At 36.2% G+C, this 19,282-nt stretch overlaps 1 protein-coding gene across 2 annotated transcripts in view; it reads left to right on the top strand.

Moving 5' to 3' along the window:
* The window catches only part of SGCG (sarcoglycan gamma), a gene marked incomplete in the record, with an annotated part of 119,838 nt that overhangs the window by 100,234 nt on the left and 322 nt on the right, over positions 1-19,282 (top strand). For both annotated transcript variants that reach the window (XM_072404950.1, XM_072404957.1), the window contains 4 exon segments: positions 5,457-5,576; positions 10,941-11,013; positions 15,007-15,130; positions 18,937-19,281. In XM_072404950.1, the coding sequence (XP_072261051.1) occupies positions 5,457-5,576; positions 10,941-11,013; positions 15,007-15,130; positions 18,937-19,110 (491 nt within the window).

Raw genomic sequence — 19,282 nt, 5'->3', positions numbered from 1 at the left:
AATGGAACACTCGAAAGTACCCACCTGCAACTTTATGGTAACTTGTCTCCTAAAGCCATGTTACATTAATTGTCTTGTCTTTGGACTCAATGTACTAGCAATCACTGATGTGAATGTGCTCCTTTGCTGGTAAAAGTCCTGAGACTCTTGTTTGCCAGTTAGGAAGCAGTTAAGGAATTCATCCTCACCAACCAGTGATGGAACAATACTATAGAAGCGACTGTGACATTATCATAAGCCAAAAATCTCTGCACCATTTTCACTGTTACATGTCTATTGCATTGCTTTGCAGTCAAATTATTTACCCCAACAATTGTATTGGAATGCTGCAAATTAAAAGTGCCCACTCCATTATTTATTACTTTCAATAACTTGATATTCCCAGTAAAATAAATATGTATTGCATTTTTTTTATCAAAGAATCAGTTGGGCCATTTGTTTGAGCTATTCAATTTCCACTTGTCATTTTCAATTACACCAAAACATAGTCATCATGTATGATTGTCAACAGCACTTGTCAATTTGTTCTCTTTGATTGATCAAAAATGGGATCACATAATAAAAACAGAGAAACCCATTTGAGTGAGCAGAAAATAAGAGAATCACAGATCCAGTTGACCATATAGATGCCAATATAGCAAAATGCACATGTGGCTAGCATTATAATAGGCTACAGTCATTGGAGTAAATATGAAGCAGAGAAGACAACAGGCATGTGGGTGAGTAGCAAATAATTGTAACATACTACCACTCACAAGGCTTGAATAAAGGTAACAGCTGAGTAATAAATGGACAAAAGAAATGCCCTTTAGGCCTCAGATTCCGCTTTGGCCTCCGCAGAACAGAGATAGACAATGAAGGAATTAAAAGTGTAATTTAGACATAATTAAACAGAAGTTTCTTACATCTACTAGGTGAAATCTGATAAATGTTGCAAGGTCATTGATGTGACTGTTATTTTAGGATGTGAAAGTTATATATACTAGTTTTATGGAGTACACACACATTGACCCCATGAGTTGCTCTCTAGAATAAAATTCCAATTTTTTACACAAAACATTGAGATAAAATTGTAATTTGAGTTGCTCCTGAGTTGCTTTAAAGTAATTCTGAGTTGCATTTTTATTCACCTTTATTTTATTTTATTTTTGTTTATTGGGAAATAATAGAATTCAAAAGTAAATAAATGTATTAGTATATTAAGTTCTAATATTTCATTATTATTATTAATATTATTTGATTATTGTCTGAGATGGAAATCCTTTCGAGCTTCCATTAAAAGATGCTGACCAAAGGAACAAAGATTTTACCTTTATGCCTACACCATTTTATTACCCCATATATTTGCAGAGATCTCCATGTGTTGTCTTAATATGACATAGAGAAAAACCTAGATAATAATGAGAATTATTAATGAGAATGCAAGCACACTGCACTGCCTTTAGATAAGCATTATTACAAATATTTTCCAGTAGTTCTAAATCCTGTTAACCTTGCACTTGTGAGTGGCAGAAGAGGTCATCTGGTATAGAGCTCTCTCATTTATAAATAATGAGTTATTTAGTATCTGGACAGATTACCATTGAAACCTAATAAAATGGAAACCTTGGGGACTTTTCATGATGTCAACAGCAGGAAGGTTTTGTGAGCCCTAGCAGCCAGGTGGATACTGTATTAGTCACAATCGTCCAAGCCGTCATTAGGTTAATGAAAACAAATACAGCGTACTGTGCAATCTTCTTTTTTCAATGACATAATCTAGACAGCAACAACTATTTTACAAAATTCTCTCATATTATCTAAAATAACGTCTACTCTTAAAGTAGGGAAATTATAATTTTTACTTTTACTGGGGCTTTCGCTTAACCAAATATCCTTTAAATACACATAGGTTCATTAAGATACTATTGAAAATGATTGCACGGGATTAATGAAGCCTGCACCGAGGGTAATTCTTAACGAAACGCCCTTAAGCCAGGTTTGAAAACTTGACTTAATGATGAACATCATAATCTCATTAGGCTTCTTCCATCTCTGAATCTCAAATGAGTGTCTTTAAGAATCCATCTTGCCAAATAGCCTGTTTTTATTCCCAGTGTGTCTTTCTGATTTAGATTTTTACTCTACAAAAGTTTTTTGCACTTATTTTCTAATTAATATGGAGCTGGTCCATTAGGACTGGTGAATTAATACAGGGGCGATTACAAAAGATGCATTACAATGTCTATTGAATTATCTGGAAACTTATTAACTTTGATTATGAAAGGTTCTGAATGAGCAATTTCATGAAAGTTAAGAGAATGCTGATGTGGCAGGACAGAGTCGCGTGTTGTAGGTTTGTCGGCTTATATTTTGCATATTGATCGTTCTGATAACTCAAAGGACCGATACCTTCGACTGACATTCATAAATGAGTTTCTTTAGACAAAATTGCAGAAACTTTTTCTTGCAAAGTATTTTCAATTGTTCATTCTATATAATTTAAAGAAGACATGAGATATTGAAATCTGGATTTAAAGTGCTGCTGTGATTGGGAAGCCTACATTTTAGAAAGTTTGTATCATCATTACATTTAGTTTGATGCTGTAAACGGTTAAGAGTGGGCACGTCAGTTTAGATTTTCTTTATTTCTGGGACAATGGGTCTGATTTAATAAAGCTGTCCAAGGCTGGAGAGAATACACTTTCGTCAGTGAAGCTGGGTGATCCAGCAAACCTGGAATGGATTTCCTATTCCTGCTAGCAAGTGTTTTGAATTCTGGACCAGATCAATTTCTGATTTGCTGGATCACCCAGCTTCGCTGTAATAAATTAGGCCCAATAATTCAGTTCTTGAAGATTCCATGATTCTTCAATGCCAACATGGAAGATAACCCTTTTCATGTTCTGGGTTAGGTTTTCAGAGCAGAAAACCTAATCTGAATTTTAATGAATTTAATACATGATCATACCTCCTTACCATTTATCTCAGCAACAATTATACAATAATGTAAATGTGCATTTAACATTTATATTTTATTAATGGTATTTACTTTTAATAACTTCTGTCTTGGAAATATCCAAAAAGCCATGAGTTACATAAAATATTAGGTAAGGAGGTCAGGGAAAGGGGAAAGGAGCTTGGCCAGCACATGCAGTAATTTGACACTCACAGAAGGGGAGAGAACTGTGACATTCAAGGTGAAGTGTGTTAGGGAACTTATTATTATTATTATAATTATGAATATTAATAATATACATGATTTATATAGTGCCAATATATTATGCAGCGCTGTACATTAAATAGGGGTTGCAAATTGCAAAGGAATACAGACAGTGACACAGGAGCAGAAAACCCTGCCCCGAAGAGCTTACAATCTAGGAGGTTCTTCTTGAGTTGGTACTCGTAAGCTAATAGACACAGTCAATTAACAAGAATAATATTTCAATCTGGCCATACAAAAGTTCACAGTTCTTTTCCCACTTACCTTTCAGACCTGGTAAAAAAATACTCCCCTAGCCACTCTCTTCGCTCCTCCATTGACCTACTAATGACTTCCTCACTCATAACCTTGTTACATGTACAGCTCCAAGACTTTTCTAGAGCTCCCCCAACTCTCTGGAATGGTCTTCCATGGCCTATTTGGTTTGCTCCTACTTTCTCCTTATTTAAAACAGCGCATAAAACCCATCTTTTCTCCTAAACCCCCACTACCTCCCACCATATCTCCCCTCCTATTGTGTAATACTTTCCCCACCTCCTAGATTATAAGCTCTTGGGGGCAGGGTCCTCTCCTCCTCTTTTGTCACTATCTCTCTGTTATTTGCAACCCCTATGTAATGTACAGCGCTGCTTAATATGTTGAGGCTATATAAATCCTGTTTATTAATAAAAATAATAATAATTATACAACAGTTTTAGCAGAACTTTCAAGAAAAAAAACAAAAATACCACTTACCTTTAGGGATGAAATGTCATTGTTCCCTCTGCAAACTAAATCCAGTAGGTCCCACGATGTCCAGCATGGACAGGACAGCGGACATGCCCATTTTCTTTTGTTTTCTTCTGGTTCTGGACTTTGTGGTTCTTGCTGCACAAGCTCAGGATCAGGTAGCTGCATCACAGCAGTGAGAGCAACACTTTTTTTATACATTCCAGAAAAGCCCTTTATGACCCATGATCAGGCATCAGCAGGAGCAGCCACAGCCTCCTGGGTTTTTATGATGTATATATCCCAGGAGGCTGCAGGTTTCCACTTCAGTCTTTACCACTGGCTGGGGAAAGTTTATTTTCTTCTTTGGCTTTGGCTGCTTTTTAAAGAAATGCAAGATTTTGAAAACATTTTTTAAGAGTCTAGAATGTATTCAGCCTACTTGAGCTTTACCCTCCTTTCTCCACTTACAGCAGGAGTGAAGTGGCCGAGAGTGAGACCAATTTATTTAGAATACGTCAATTGGATTAGTACATATGCTGCTTTAATTATGTACTTATTAAGTTAGCCTGCATAACTGTACTGGTATTTCAACCTCATCAAGCAATCTTGTCAGGCTTTTAGAAGGATCAGAATCACCATTAACATTCATGGCAATAACACAGACAAAAAACAAGGACTCTGAATATCAAATGTACACTAATTTAGCATATTGTTTAATATTGACTTGTAAATGAGCCAGATTACAGGTAATGTAAATGATACCACTAGGACATATTACTTGTCATGAACATTTCTCCTATACTGATTGCATTTGTCTGCATCCTCAGGGGACAACATTGTATAAATTGACTTGTAATTTTCAGATAATAGCAATAGATAATTGTATTTATTGAGAGGCTTATTAAGGATTTGAGTGCCTTCAAGTTACAAAAGATACATGATAGAATAAGTGTAATTCACAATAAAAATATCCCATTCCCGTCATAACAATAAACTTTGCAATGCTATTGTTTCATTTAAAGGTAATTATAGACATTATGTTGTCAGTCAGTAGCATTAAAACAGAGGATTGTTTGTTTTTCAGAGTCCTGTAAGTACTTTTCTTACTAGTGCTCTTCTGATGCTCATTCTACCTTCACAGTTGTCTCAATACTGCCAAAATACCCGACACTTCCGGGTATGGAGGAGCATGTCAGAGGACCTCCAGTTGGTGATCCAAAGAAGCGCCTAGCATTTGACTACTTGATTCAAGCAAGGAGGTTTATATTAGAGCATATACAGTTTGTTTAAGAAAAAATTGCCTTTTCTTGCTACCCACTGACTGCACTATACACACTCCTTCTGGGCCCAGGGGAATGTACCAAAAATGTGTAGTGTTTTCTAGATGAATTTCAACATGGTAGTTTCATTCTTTATAGAGGCAAAGGGACCTGCAAAACAGATAAATGCAGCTAATAAAATGATGCTTTGATCAATGATTTACATTTTATCATAATATTTTAAATATATATATTATATATTTGTTTTGTATTGTTCTTCCCAGGTCCCAAGGTGATAGAAACCCATGGTCAACAATTCCTGATAAACTCAGACAAAGGAAAAATGCTGTTTTCTGTGGATAACAAAGAAGTTTTAGTTGGGACTGACAAACTGAGAGTCACAGGTGTGTAACACGAAACAGATGTTTGCCTTGTAATTTAGATTTCTAATATTTCACAATGGAACCATACAGGCTGAAATTATTTTGCCTCGTTGTCTTGTAAAGAACCTCCCAAAACATGGACAAAGGTGAACTATAAGTGTTGAATTAAAATAGGTCTAGACAGAAGACTGGGGAGCGGCCACTTCACTTGGACAACATTCAACTCTTATAAACATTTTAAATTAGGAATTTCTAAAAAAAAAAAAAAAATACAAGGGACAGAAGAAGGAAACGATTTATGGCTTCAGTAGTTTTAATCACACACCTGAAACAAGGATGCAGATATCTGGCCGCAGTGAGGTGAACACCTGAGCTGTATACTCAATCTGAAGGTATTAAAGGCAGAAAATCAGAGCACCAACCAGGCACACTATATTTTAGAATAAGGACAACTAATAATTAAATGCAATTTCCTCTAGACACAAAATACTGAAACTCTATCGACATCTTAAAGTCATTTTAAAAATAAAATCTAAGCTGCATTCCCAGTACACACATTAAAAGCACCAGTGTGAGAAATCTGGTAAATATACACTTTATGTTTATTCCATTCATGTGCCAAAGCCATTAGGAGAAATCTTTGTCATAATCACAGTTGTTGCTGCATGCTTTTTACTTTTTAAAAGAAGGAAAAATCTGAACTGCACGCTGGTGCCATAAACTGGCCTGTGTATAAAGGATGTGTGTAAAGGAGAGCAATGGACGGAACATTGTGCTTTTTTCAGATGAGAATTATTTTATGATAACTGTAATTTGCAAGAAATGTTTTTTACATAGACTGCTGATTTCATTTAAGTCTTTGTTAGTTTTTTGGAAACACAAACGGGTTCAAGTATTCGAGTTCCTTCCAAGCTAACCATACAAACTCCATTTTAAGGGGTCTTGTTGAAGGGCATTTTGTTTCAAATGCTGCATTTTATCAGGAAGAATAAATGATGCTAAAACGTGGAACTTTTTAGGTATCAAAGTTATACATGTTTGCATTTAAATAGCAGGTGCATACATTTCCTATCCGAATGCATGTCTGCAACTCGCTATTTAAGCAGAAAAAAAGCTAGATTTACATAGAATGGCAGGTTGGAAAAGTCCCAAGTTCAACCACAGGGAAGTAAATATGCTACAAACCAGTATATCCCAGATAAAACCCTATAGACATAGTTAACCCAGGGGAAAGCAAAAAAAATTACTTTGACTGCAGTTTAAACACAGGGCATGATTTGAGGTTTTCTGGTTCACCAAGGTTCTCTTATGATAATCTATCTTCATTCTTCCAGCTGAAAAGACCATTTATTCCACTGGTGCCCAATTAATTAGGTTTATTTGTTTAATGTAACCCTTTAATAATTTAAATGGTTCCTCTGGGGTAAAAAAATTGAGAAAGGCTATTCTAGAGTCTATACTTCTAAACAGTATGCTGCCTATGTAATGAGGATCATAATAATGCTCTAAGTATTTTTTACAAATATAAAAACACAAATAAAAGCAGCACTCTACGTCATTAAATATTCAATTTAAATTAGAGTAGTATAATTTACCCTGGTATCAGCCTTTTAAAGTTTATGTACAGCTGGGGTCCAATGTGAAATGTAGAAGCACAAGAAGCCACTCACTTTGCTGACAATGGTAATCAGAGGAAGTAGTCTGAACGAATATTGCATTAGACTGAGGACATCTAGTGGTGGAAAATAAATAAGGCAATGGACAGTCCTGGGTTGAAGCTTAATATTGCCATGAAAGTGGTAATGTGCTCCCGGTTCACTGTTGCCTCCTGGAATAGCTGGGCACTCAAAATCCAATGGGAATATTTTCCTGAAATATATTGAATTCTGCACTGGGGCTTTATGCCCCCAGCTATTCCAGAAGACACTAGTGAGGCATAATGATGTCACTTCTACCTCTCAATAGCAAGTAGGTGAGATTTGGATTTTTCTTTTTAGCAACATCTTTATTTTTAAATTATATTTGTAAGCAATATGACTTTTGAGGAGTGGGGGGGCTTTTAATAAACCAGATGTTCTATTTTCATGGAAGGTATATATGAAGGCAGGTATGAAGGTAGGTATGTATATGAAGGCAAAATCTTTGGCAAGTAACACAGTTACCTTTTACAAACTTGATCTGTGTGTTTAAATATCTGCCTGGATTCCATGAATAAACTTTATTAGAATGTCTTGTGCAGTTTGATAATGAGCAGTAACCTACCCACCATGTGTACCCCTGATAGATCAGCTCTATATCTATTCAGCCTATGCATTCCTAAATCTTGATAAGAGCTTAACTTTTAATAAAAAGGAGTAAAAAAGATAACTGTCTAAGCCAGTAGAAATAATATTAGTAGGGCTAGTGGGTCTAAGTGAAAATCATCTCCTATGCAGACCTCCCCCAGGAGTATGGGATGGCTTGTGAGTGTTACAAAACTATTTGCTCCCTATTCTGACCCACGTTCCCAGTGCCTGGCAGAGAGAATTATTCCAGAATGTACTTTCTGTGGATCTGAGATGTAATGGGACTGACTGCAAAGAAAGTCAATGCTGGAAGAAGGCAAAGCCATAATATATGTTTTGCACTTATGGTAGCTGAATGATACAAATTATTTTATGATGATGACATAGTTTATTAAGTATTTAGGTGGGTCCAACTTCTACCTCACCTACCGACCTACCTATTCAAACACTATGTATAGTGCTGCATAATATGTTGGCTCTATATAAATGTTTATTATTAATAATAATAACGCTGTAGTAAAGCACAATTTGTAGGATATTGATAGGATATTTACATATTCTTCATCCCACCCCCCAGTAGAATAGGAAGCCTATTGAGAGACTGACATTGTAAGGTAATTTCAGAACTTTGTGACCTGGGACATTGTTCACCACAAATCATCAATCCTTGTATGAGTTTTTCTCAAGGTAAGAGTGCTCCACTTCTGGTTCACTGCTGGCTGAAAAGATAATTAATATTATTTAAACATGATAAGTAGCGTGACAACATCTGTACCTTGACAAATTCAATTATTTTCAGTAGGGCCCTTGGCTTTTTTTTAATTATCCTACCAGTCATTGTATTATAAAAATAAGGTCAATGTGCTCTTTGCTTGTAATTCTCTATCAGATCTGTCAGTCGTAAAACATTTCAAGTAGTCTTTTCTATTACCAGTCTTTGCTTTGCAGCTTCCGCTATCTATTCGATAGTGATTGCAAACTCATTAGGTCATAATTATATTTACAGCACAGATGTAATTTGCCAGGATTGTCAGTAATTTATTAGAACCTTTCGTTTTTCTCTGAAAGTATTTGCCTTTGTAATTCTTAAAGGGAAATTCTAGCTGTGTTAAAATTGAAGTGTCTCCTTAGGTTTACATTTCACATTTTTACATGTTTCTTCCTATTCCTATTATTTTGTTACATTCATGGGGATTTGTAGGTAAGCTACTAAAGGGAGCTCTGTAAGCCTAATGGGATGAAAGGAGGAATTCCAGAAAGTAGGGATGGCTCCAGTCCTGGAGCTGTGCATAGAAAGAGGTTACAAGTGACATCACTGCAATTTAGAGGTACTTTAAATATACTTAGACCGAACTCGGTTCCAAATCTACGTGGCTTCTGGCAGCTGGCAATTCGCCATTCATTCGCACCACAGCACTGGTTCTCAAAAAAAGCTACTCCTTTAGTTAGAACTGATTCACCCAAGCAACTCAGGTATGCATTATACATAACAAGTAACACTTTTTTATATGGCGATTGTAACTCATGGAGTGGAAACCCATTTAGGGTCTGTGTTAGAAGGCTTTTGTTCACTCCATTCAGATTTACATACCCATATCGGTCTAAGGAATGCAAAAAATCCATAAAGCAGATCAGAAGGAAGTCTAATGTGGTTCACATTCACCTGCCAAGGAATTCTGAATGGTCACAGAAATGTCTCATACTGATCTAAAAATTATGCCATCAACATGAATGAATGTCCCCACAAGAACCAACATATGCATTGGACAGCTGATGGCACTAAATGATATTCCAAATCCAGTACTGAGTGCACTGCTACTCAGGTTTTGTTGGAAGGTTGGTGACATTCTCATTACAAGACTTGCAAATCTGTGTAGAAAATTTATACATATGAAAAATAGTAAACTATTATAGGCTGACATAAGTGATCATGAGGATTTCATTGGAAATTTCCCAAATCTGGGATATGCTGGAAGCCCGGGTGTGTTTAGATCATCTTTTGATCATCTTATGTTTTTTCAGCCAAATTTTTTTAGATTCTTAAGTCATAATAATGTTGAGTCCATAATCAGGAATGCATTTTGCTTTTTGAAATGGTGATTATCTTTGACTAAAACAATAGTAACAATAAGTCAGTTCCTGATTTTCTTTTTTGATTTCTTTTTCTGTTCACAGGTCTGTATAAGGTATCTAAAAATATGCTTTTCATGTGTCGTAATATTCTATTCTGTTTAGCTCAGTGTATGAATGGTGAAGTCTCTCTTCTCAGGGCCAACAACCCAATTATCTTCTTAGTACAGGACTGAGCAATAAAAACCAATTGTGACAATCAATGTCAATTTAGTTGCATTGCTTGCCTCCCTGTGTATGGGTCAGTCTTATGTTGTAGACCTCACATCTCAAATGTCCATTAAACATAAATAGGGTTAAGAACCTATCCCTATAGTGGATAACATGGTTTACTTGATAAACCCTGAACATCTTCATGAAGAAAATGGAAACACTACACATTGTGTCCTGTAAAAAAAACTTCCAAATTAGCACAGGGTACGAAATAAAATGACAAAAAGCACATATACTGACCTGCTTAGTAGCACATTTCCCAATGACTATATGGAGCAGCAAACCCCTGGTTGACTATATGGACATGAGGGTATCTTCTGCTACTGGAGCCTAGTTGTATTGGACACGTATCATGGAAATCATTTCTCACTCCTCCATAGTCAAATCTTCTGGGTGAAGCTCTGTCTGATCTGACAGGAGAATCCTGAAAAGAATGGCACCATATACTGTATTTTTCGCTGTATAAGACGCTCCGGAATATAAGACGCATCCAATTTAAACTGTCTTTACCATGAAATGGTCAGTTGATTGTGTTTTCCTCTATGGCCAGAAATTCCAAAACCCACCAGGTGAACTTCTCTATATCATGAGTCCTGTGAGTGGTGAATCCTAATGACTCCAATTCCTGCACCAACTTGTGTTCTTTAGGCTTTTATCCAATCAGATCTACTCTGAAACTAATCCTGAATAATACAGAAATAAATATGTGATCAATAAAGTTTAATTTAAACTATACATGATTGTGTTCTTGTTTCAGGACCGGAAGGTGCTTTGTTTGAACACTCGGTGGAAACTCCTCTAGTTAGAGCAGATTCATCCAAGCAACTCAGGTATGAATGTTACATACATATGGAGATTGTAACACCTTGGCGTGCCAACAAAGAATGGAAACCCTTTCAGGGTCTGTTTTAAGTCTTTTATTCACCTCAGTCAGGTTTACATTTACTTATAGGTCTAAGAAATGCAAACCATCCATAAAGCAGATCAGAAGGAAGTCTATTGTGGGTCAAATATACCTGTCAAGAAATTCTGAATGGTCTCCGAGGTGTCTCACACTGATGTGAAACCACTGATGCCACCAACATAAACCCAATGAACCCAATAAGCATTTTTTTAAAGAAGAAAAAAGTAAAGTGTAATAAAATGAAATATAGACTAATACTATTGAAACCATTTATACCCAAAACTTGGCTAATTTTTGCTCAAGGATGTTCTTATCAAAGTCGGCTGCCCATGATTGGTTGCTGGTAGTAAACAAAGTTTCTCTTGACATAGTCAACATTGTACAGCTTTAGTAAATCAACCCAGTAGAATAGGAAGCCTATTGAGAGACTGACATTGTAAGGTAATTTCAGAACTTTGTGACCTGGGACATTGTTCACCACAAATCATCAATCCTTGTATGAGTTTTTCTCAAGGTAAGAGTGCTCCACTTCTGGTTCACTGCTGGCTGAAAAGATAATTAATATTATTTAAACATGATAAGTAGCGTGACAACATCTGTACCTTGACAAATTCAATTATTTTCAGTAGGGCCCTTGGCTTTTTTTTAATTATCCTACCAGTCATTGTATTATAAAAATAAGGTCAATGTGCTCTTTGCTTGTAATTCTCTATCAGATCTGTCAGTCGTAAAACATTTCAAGTAGTCTTTTCTATTACCAGTCTTTGCTTTGCAGCTTCCGCTATCTATTCGATAGTGATTGCAAACTCATTAGGTCATAATTATATTTACAGCACAGATGTAATTTGCCAGGATTGTCAGTAATTTATTAGAACCTTTCGTTTTTCTCTGAAAGTATTTGCCTTTGTAATTCTTAAAGGGAAATTCTAGCTGTGTTAAAATTGAAGTGTCTCCTTAGGTTTACATTTCACATTTTTACATGTTTCTTCCTATTCCTATTATTTTGTTACATTCATGGGGATTTGTAGGTAAGCTACTAAAGGGAGCTCTGTAAGCCTAATGGGATGAAAGGAGGAATTCCAGAAAGTAGGGATGGCTCCAGTCCTGGAGCTGTGCATAGAAAGAGGTTACAAGTGACATCACTGCAATTTAGAGGTACTTTAAATATACTTAGACCGAACTCGGTTCCAAATCTACGTGGCTTCTGGCAGCTGGCAATTCGCCATTCATTCGCACCACAGCACTGGTTCTCAAAAAAAGCTACTCCTTTAGTTAGAACTGATTCACCCAAGCAACTCAGGTATGCATTATACATAACAAGTAACACTTTTTTATATGGCGATTGTAACTCATGGAGTGGAAACCCATTTAGGGTCTGTGTTAGAAGGCTTTTGTTCACTCCATTCAGATTTACATACCCATATCGGTCTAAGGAATGCAAAAAATCCATAAAGCAGATCAGAAGGAAGTCTAATGTGGTTCACATTCACCTGCCAAGGAATTCTGAATGGTCACAGAAATGTCTCATACTGATCTAAAAATTATGCCATCAACATGAATGAATGTCCCCACAAGAACCAACATATGCATTGGACAGCTGATGGCACTAAATGATATTCCAAATCCAGTACTGAGTGCACTGCTACTCAGGTTTTGTTGGAAGGTTGGTGACATTCTCATTACAAGACTTGCAAATCTGTGTAGAAAATTTATACATATGAAAAATAGTAAACTATTATAGGCTGACATAAGTGATCATGAGGATTTCATTGGAAATTTCCCAAATCTGGGATATGCTGGAAGCCCGGGTGTGTTTAGATCATCTTTTGATCATCTTATGTTTTTTCAGCCAAATTTTTTTAGATTCTTAAGTCATAATAATGTTGAGTCCATAATCGCACCAACTTTTCCCCCCCAGTTTTGGGGAAGAAAAAGTGCGTCTTATACGGCAAAAAATACGGTAATAGCTTTCTGCAGAATTTAAATAAATAATTCAAAATTAATATTAATAATAATAAAAATAATATTTATAAATACATAAATAAATAATAAAATATTAAAATAAATAAATACTAATAAATGAATAATTAATAAATAAAAATCCTCTGTAGTCATACTATAATGACCTTTGTTGCATTGCCGCTTCATTCATTGAATTTTTATCTATCATTGTTCCTTTTAATGCGTCTAGATATTACTTCCCCATCTGCCACAAAATCCTGCCAACAGTTTGAACTGTGCGACTTAGCATCTGGAGCATTATTTATTTCAGTTTTCATTCTTCATCATTATTAGGTCTTGTTTTTATTTGTTTTTGCTAATTTTATAGCTTTTACATTGCTCTTGAATTTTGTTTGGCACTTTTATGGGCTGGCAAACACCAGGGCTGACTCTTTATTGCGCTGTCAATATATTAGAACTCAGGAGTAAATCAATTTGTTAGCGTATCTCCAATCATATCATTGTTGTGAATTCGGAGTATTTTGCTTGCATCAAGTTTATGTTTCCAAAGCAGGGTAAAATCAACAATAAGGAATATTAAAACAAAACAAAGGAATAGGTCCAACAATGCAAGATATATGCTTTTCATTCTCTATCTTATATTTGATGGCAACTTTACTGACTCTCAAAGTTAAATTGTGTAAAAGTTTAGGTGTAAAGTTACAAATACACAGATGATTGTCACTGAAGATTGATGGTTTTGCTCATCTCGGGCAAAAACCTGACATGTTTACAGTGGTTCCCTGACATCGTTCATCAATCCACCCTAGTGAACTGATGAAGGACAGATTAGGAATGACTATGGAGGAGAGCACAGAGGAGGGCCATTTGCTCGTCCTCTCTCCCCTCTCCAGAACAGAATGGCATAGTTTGTTTATCTGTCATTGAAAAAGGTAATTTGCAGTTATAGTGATCTGAGCTCTAGGCATTATCTTAAAGAGCAAAATCACAGTTATAGCTATTATTTAGGACCTAATAAATTACCTTTATATTATGACAAACAGAATAGTGCAGAATTTTAAACAATTTACTAAAAGGCAACTGCTCAGGGCTGATGCCACTCAGCTCACAACATATATAGGGGTTTATGGTGTATTTTTTCTAGGTCAACATGTATTTTACTGCACATTCAGTGTCTTTAAAGTGGTAAAACATGGGAAAATGTTAATGTGTTTTTATGTATTATATTTTGCCCTGATATACATTTTATCTAATTAAAGAATACAAGTCTGCCCATAAAATACCTGCTTGTCATTGTACACAGTCTCATTTATTCTATCCCCTGTTCATTGTCTTCTTAGAAAGAGAAGCTGTAATCACTTCCATAATACATCATACATAAAAAGAATAGTTTTATTCATAAATCAAGTATAATGGGTACACAATGGCCAGCCTTTACTGCTCACAAAGTCTGTTTGTACAATGAAACAATTCCCTTCCTATATGATTGAGCTCCTTGTAATGGCCAGTTTGTTATGTAGCATATAGAAAAAACAAGAATGTGAGAGTGGCTTTATAATGGAAATAAAAGACGAAATATATCAGCGTCCTACACCAAACTATCAGCTTCCCCCGGCTGCTCCAATACAAACTCACAATATGGCTGCTATGAGCCCAAACTTTTAGAGAAAGGGGGCTGGAATCTATTCCTTCAAATTATTGGCTCCTGGGACTCAGCTGAGCGGGAACAAGATTCGGCACTTCATCAGAGGTGGTTACTGTATTTTTCTGCCCCAAAATCTTCCTTTTCTTTTAAAGCTACCATACAAATCAACTGATTACTGAAAAAATTGGCAAACTTTACCTTAGCCCGAAATTATATATATTCCATTTTCAAGCCATAGATTTTAAATAAAAACATTTTGAATGACGGCAAGTATAAAGATTAATCAAAATACCTAAAATTGTTATCTTTCAGACTGGAGTCACCTACTCGATCTTTGTCCATGGACGCCCCTAAGGGAGTCTACATCAAGGCACAGACTGGTGACATTGAGGCTCTCTCAAGGAAGGACATCAAATTTCACAGCAATGATGGCATGGTTGGTGATCCTAATAAATATATAAAAATTTCTCTAATTATTTATATTACACAAACATAGATAAACAAGCATAATACTATACATAATAAAATAAACACACATAAACCCTTTATTATCTAGATGAACAATTTTAACATAAGTGCAAAACTTTCATTCTCTCTTAATTAATCCTAAAAGACACCTTAGTAAGGGTATCATTTTAAAATTCTACATTAAAAGGGTATAAAGCACAGCACTAGGTAAGCAATAATAAAAAGACACCACAAATAATACAAACAAAAAATATCATTACAAAGATGCAACCATTCCCAGACACAAGAATATTCTTAATAGAATCAGTGTGCATATCCAAGAGCCCTGTGTCCAAATCCTCCAAAAAATGTTCTTTTTCTGTGGTTAATTCTCCTTATTACCACCAATCTACACATAAACCTATAAATATACTCTTCAAGTCTTTTCCCCACATCTTAAGGAAAGCATTCACCTTTTATAGTGGGCCACCCTGGTGTATTAGTATGGATGGATTTGCTCCTAGGAATAGCTTCTTCTGCCTTTCGGTTTCAGCATTTCATAAAAATAAAATGTAAAAAGCCATAGTTTATAATTTTGTGGAAAATTATAAAAAAAGAACTGCTCATGATGGCCATTTCCACTATAGCATGGGCAAAATGTAAAAAGAAAATTTATATATGTAAAACATTTATAAAAATATCTAGTAATATTTACTACTACCAGATATACAATGACCTGGATAAATGGAAAACTTGACACACACTTATAGGAATGGATGATTTTTACAACACTTGGGGCCATTTCAGGACTAGTGGTTAACCACAGCATTCTGCTTCAGGCTGAATCAAGGTCCCATCCGTACCCACTGAACTGAATAGGAGTAGTTGCGCACCATTTTTTGCGCTTGGTTGTGGCTCCTTGTGTGGTTCCATTTGGCTGTGCAGTTGCTTTCCTTTTTCTGGAGGAATAACTGTATTACAACCACAAGTGCAACACGTGGAAGATCACTAACCTAGGGTGAAGTTTGCTGCTCTTGGGGGGCTGGCAGGAGAATGCAAAATAGTAAATGTACTACAGAAAGGTTCTGCATTGTCCAAACATGAAGGTTTGGTCTGCCTAAAACTGTTTTTGCCAGATCCTAGAGAGTTAAAGGGAGTATAAAGTATTCCAATATATGTGTACATAAAGGGGGAAGGTTAACTTCATGTAATTATTTTCATTAGTTTGTACTAATAAATAACCCCATGGCAATTATATGCACATTGGAAAACCTAACTACATAATAATACTAGTAGCATTACACATGAGAATGTTCACTCATTCCTAGCCACTTCTAATCTTCCTCGTAGTCAATCAAAACCATTATTTTCTTGCCATTGTGATTTTGATAAGAATCACTCACATTCAATCACTCACATTCAATCACTCACATTCAATCACTCACATTCAATCACTCAAACAAATTGAAAGACTAAAGTGTATCTAAACCCAAGAACAAAAGTTTCATACGGGGCAGCTTACCAGTCTTTAGATGTATAAACAAAGAATTGGGGCTGTAGCACAATCTGTTTGTAATCAAAAATAAATAGTCCACTGTGAAAGAAACACAACAATTTAAACTGGGGGTGCTGAATTCATTGATTTATGCCTAGGGATACAATGAATACTCATCAAAAAGGCAAAATAATTTAATAGCAAAGCTCCCACACAGGTAGATTTTGCATTTACAATCGACAATGATATTTTGTGTTACATATTGAAGAGGTATTGTGTTACCCCCGACCCTACCCTGGTGCACAATGTGTCCTGTACACAACTTGGAAGTGTATAAAATGTATAGCGTCTGTTCTGAAGGCAAAACATTGCATGCTGGTAAATGTGAATATTAACTCAAATTCACACAGTGTTTTCAACACATTGCTGCTAGAAAGTAGAACATTCTCTGTGGTATACTTTAACTTGCTGCTGTTACTTTGTTTGAGGTGTTTTTCATTCCCTTACTAAATAGCGGTACCCCACATACTAAAAATGTTTAGAGTGTCTATAAAAACTGTTTTGAAGTTTGTATTCATATAAAAATAAGTAAGCAGTTGTGTTTCACTAAACTCCGTGTGAAGAGAAAATAGAACGATAAAAATAAGAATCTGGGATTGGCGAGGTAAATGAAGGCCCCAGCCACTCCTATAATAAAACAATATCCAGCTTAGATAAATGTAACTATATAGAATGATTCCCACTTTCACTGGACAGCAGAAATCAGAGAGAAAATTTACAAACTAAAGTAGTGGAAACCATAGGACAGAAGCAGACAGGAGAGAATGAGACAAGTGGGGACCAGATAGTAGGTACAGCTAAAAAGGAGAGTGGGGATGGGAGAACATGCTCAGGAGAATAGAATGAAATCAAAGATCAGATACAGAAAGAGATAGGAGTGGGGACCACAGAGCAATAATGAAGGAGGGCAGAATAAAAGAATACAATGAGTTTGAGGAATGGAGAGCAGGCTAAGAGGTATAAGGGTCTGGGACCACGGTGCAGTCGAAGGAAGCTGGAGAGCAAGCACAGAAAGCAAAGGAGAGTGGGGACACAGGTACTGTGATGGAGGGAGAATAGAGACTGAAAACCATGTAGAGAATGGGAGTTGATACCAAAGACCAGACACAGAGGAGAAAAGGAGAGCAGCAAGTAGGCACATAAATGGTAAAATGTAGGTACTCAAGAGATAGGATGGCAGCATGGTGGAGGGCACAGAAGATGGCAGCTAGCACTCATGGGAGAGGAATCTAATGACAGCGTGGGGCAGAGGATGACAGTGAGTTCTCATAAGTAAGGAGTCTGATGGCATCATGGAAGAGGGCAGACAGAATGAATGTACTTATGTGAGAGCAGTCTGATGGCAGATGGAGGAGAAGATGGAAGAAGTTCAAGAACAGATAGAACAACACAGATAACAACAAAAAAATAACACTATACCAGGAAACAGGTGGAGGAGTTCCAGGTCTGCAGGTGGAGGTACAGGGAGCTGGAAGGCTGAAAAGGAGACTTTTTTATTGAAACCACACAAGGGCAGGAAAACAACTAGCCTATAGGACTGCAATTTTGGAAGATAATAGGTAGGCAGATAACCGTATACTCATATAATAATAATAATTACAGATATTAATTTAAAAAAAGATTGTCCTGATGATGTGTTTTTAGCTTTAAATAGATCTAAATTTCAGTTGGAATACTTTTTTTTACAATTGGGTTTTCAACCAACATAGTTTCTTTTTTGGGCAGAAACCCATGTCGTTATCTATCTCTATCCTGTAAATGGGTAAGCTCTGCTTAGTTTCAAATCAGCAGAAAGCTCATCAGCTTCATCCCAACCAGAAGATATACAGACTTAGGCAATAATCTTGTTGTCTGCCAACTAGTTACATAGCCTGCTGCTTTGGTGAATTACCAGAAGAGCAGAGATGCAAACCAGGTTGATGATTGTGTCTGCGTGTTTAAATGTTTACTCATGTCTATGGCCATCGCTTGTCAGACAACTGACAATAAAATCAGTAGGCAGATCAGCCCCCCATGTACAGGTCTAAATACCATACATTGCAGAAAGTAAGCCCTTAGAGGGCATTCAAAGTAAAAAAAAAATCAGTTTTTACACAGTTTCTCAGTTGAGCTGTAGTAGAGGAAAGAAGAACCTAGAACAGACGTTACACTCAAATTAAAACAGACCTCAAGTCAAGTATAGCAACAGTTTCATCACATTTGCAATCTAATTGCAGTCACTAATTTCTTTTCTTTTACAGGTTGTTCTAGATGCTGAAAAAATATTAATGCCAAAACTGCCTCAAGGATCAAAGACTAACCCTGGAAGTTCTCAGGACCTCTATGAAGTCTGTGTCTGTCCTGACGGAAAACTCTACCTATCAGTGGCTGGGGTAACATCCACCTGCCAAGAATACAGCCGTGACTGTCAATAAAAGACCTCTCTGAACCATTGGAAAATTGCAGTCCCTTTTATAGAACCTGGAGACTTAAACTTTGCTGGAACAAAACATGTTAAGAATTTAGTAACTAAAACTACAAAATGTGTGGGATGTTTGTACCTGGAACACACACTTTTATGAAAAATGTGGAAATATTTTTTTAAAC

This window comes from Pyxicephalus adspersus, chromosome 1 (assembly GCF_032062135.1).
Source record: "Pyxicephalus adspersus chromosome 1, UCB_Pads_2.0, whole genome shotgun sequence".
Lineage (NCBI taxonomy): Eukaryota > Metazoa > Chordata > Amphibia > Anura > Pyxicephalidae > Pyxicephalus > Pyxicephalus adspersus.
This window is presented reverse-complemented; position numbering and strand designations above follow the sequence as displayed.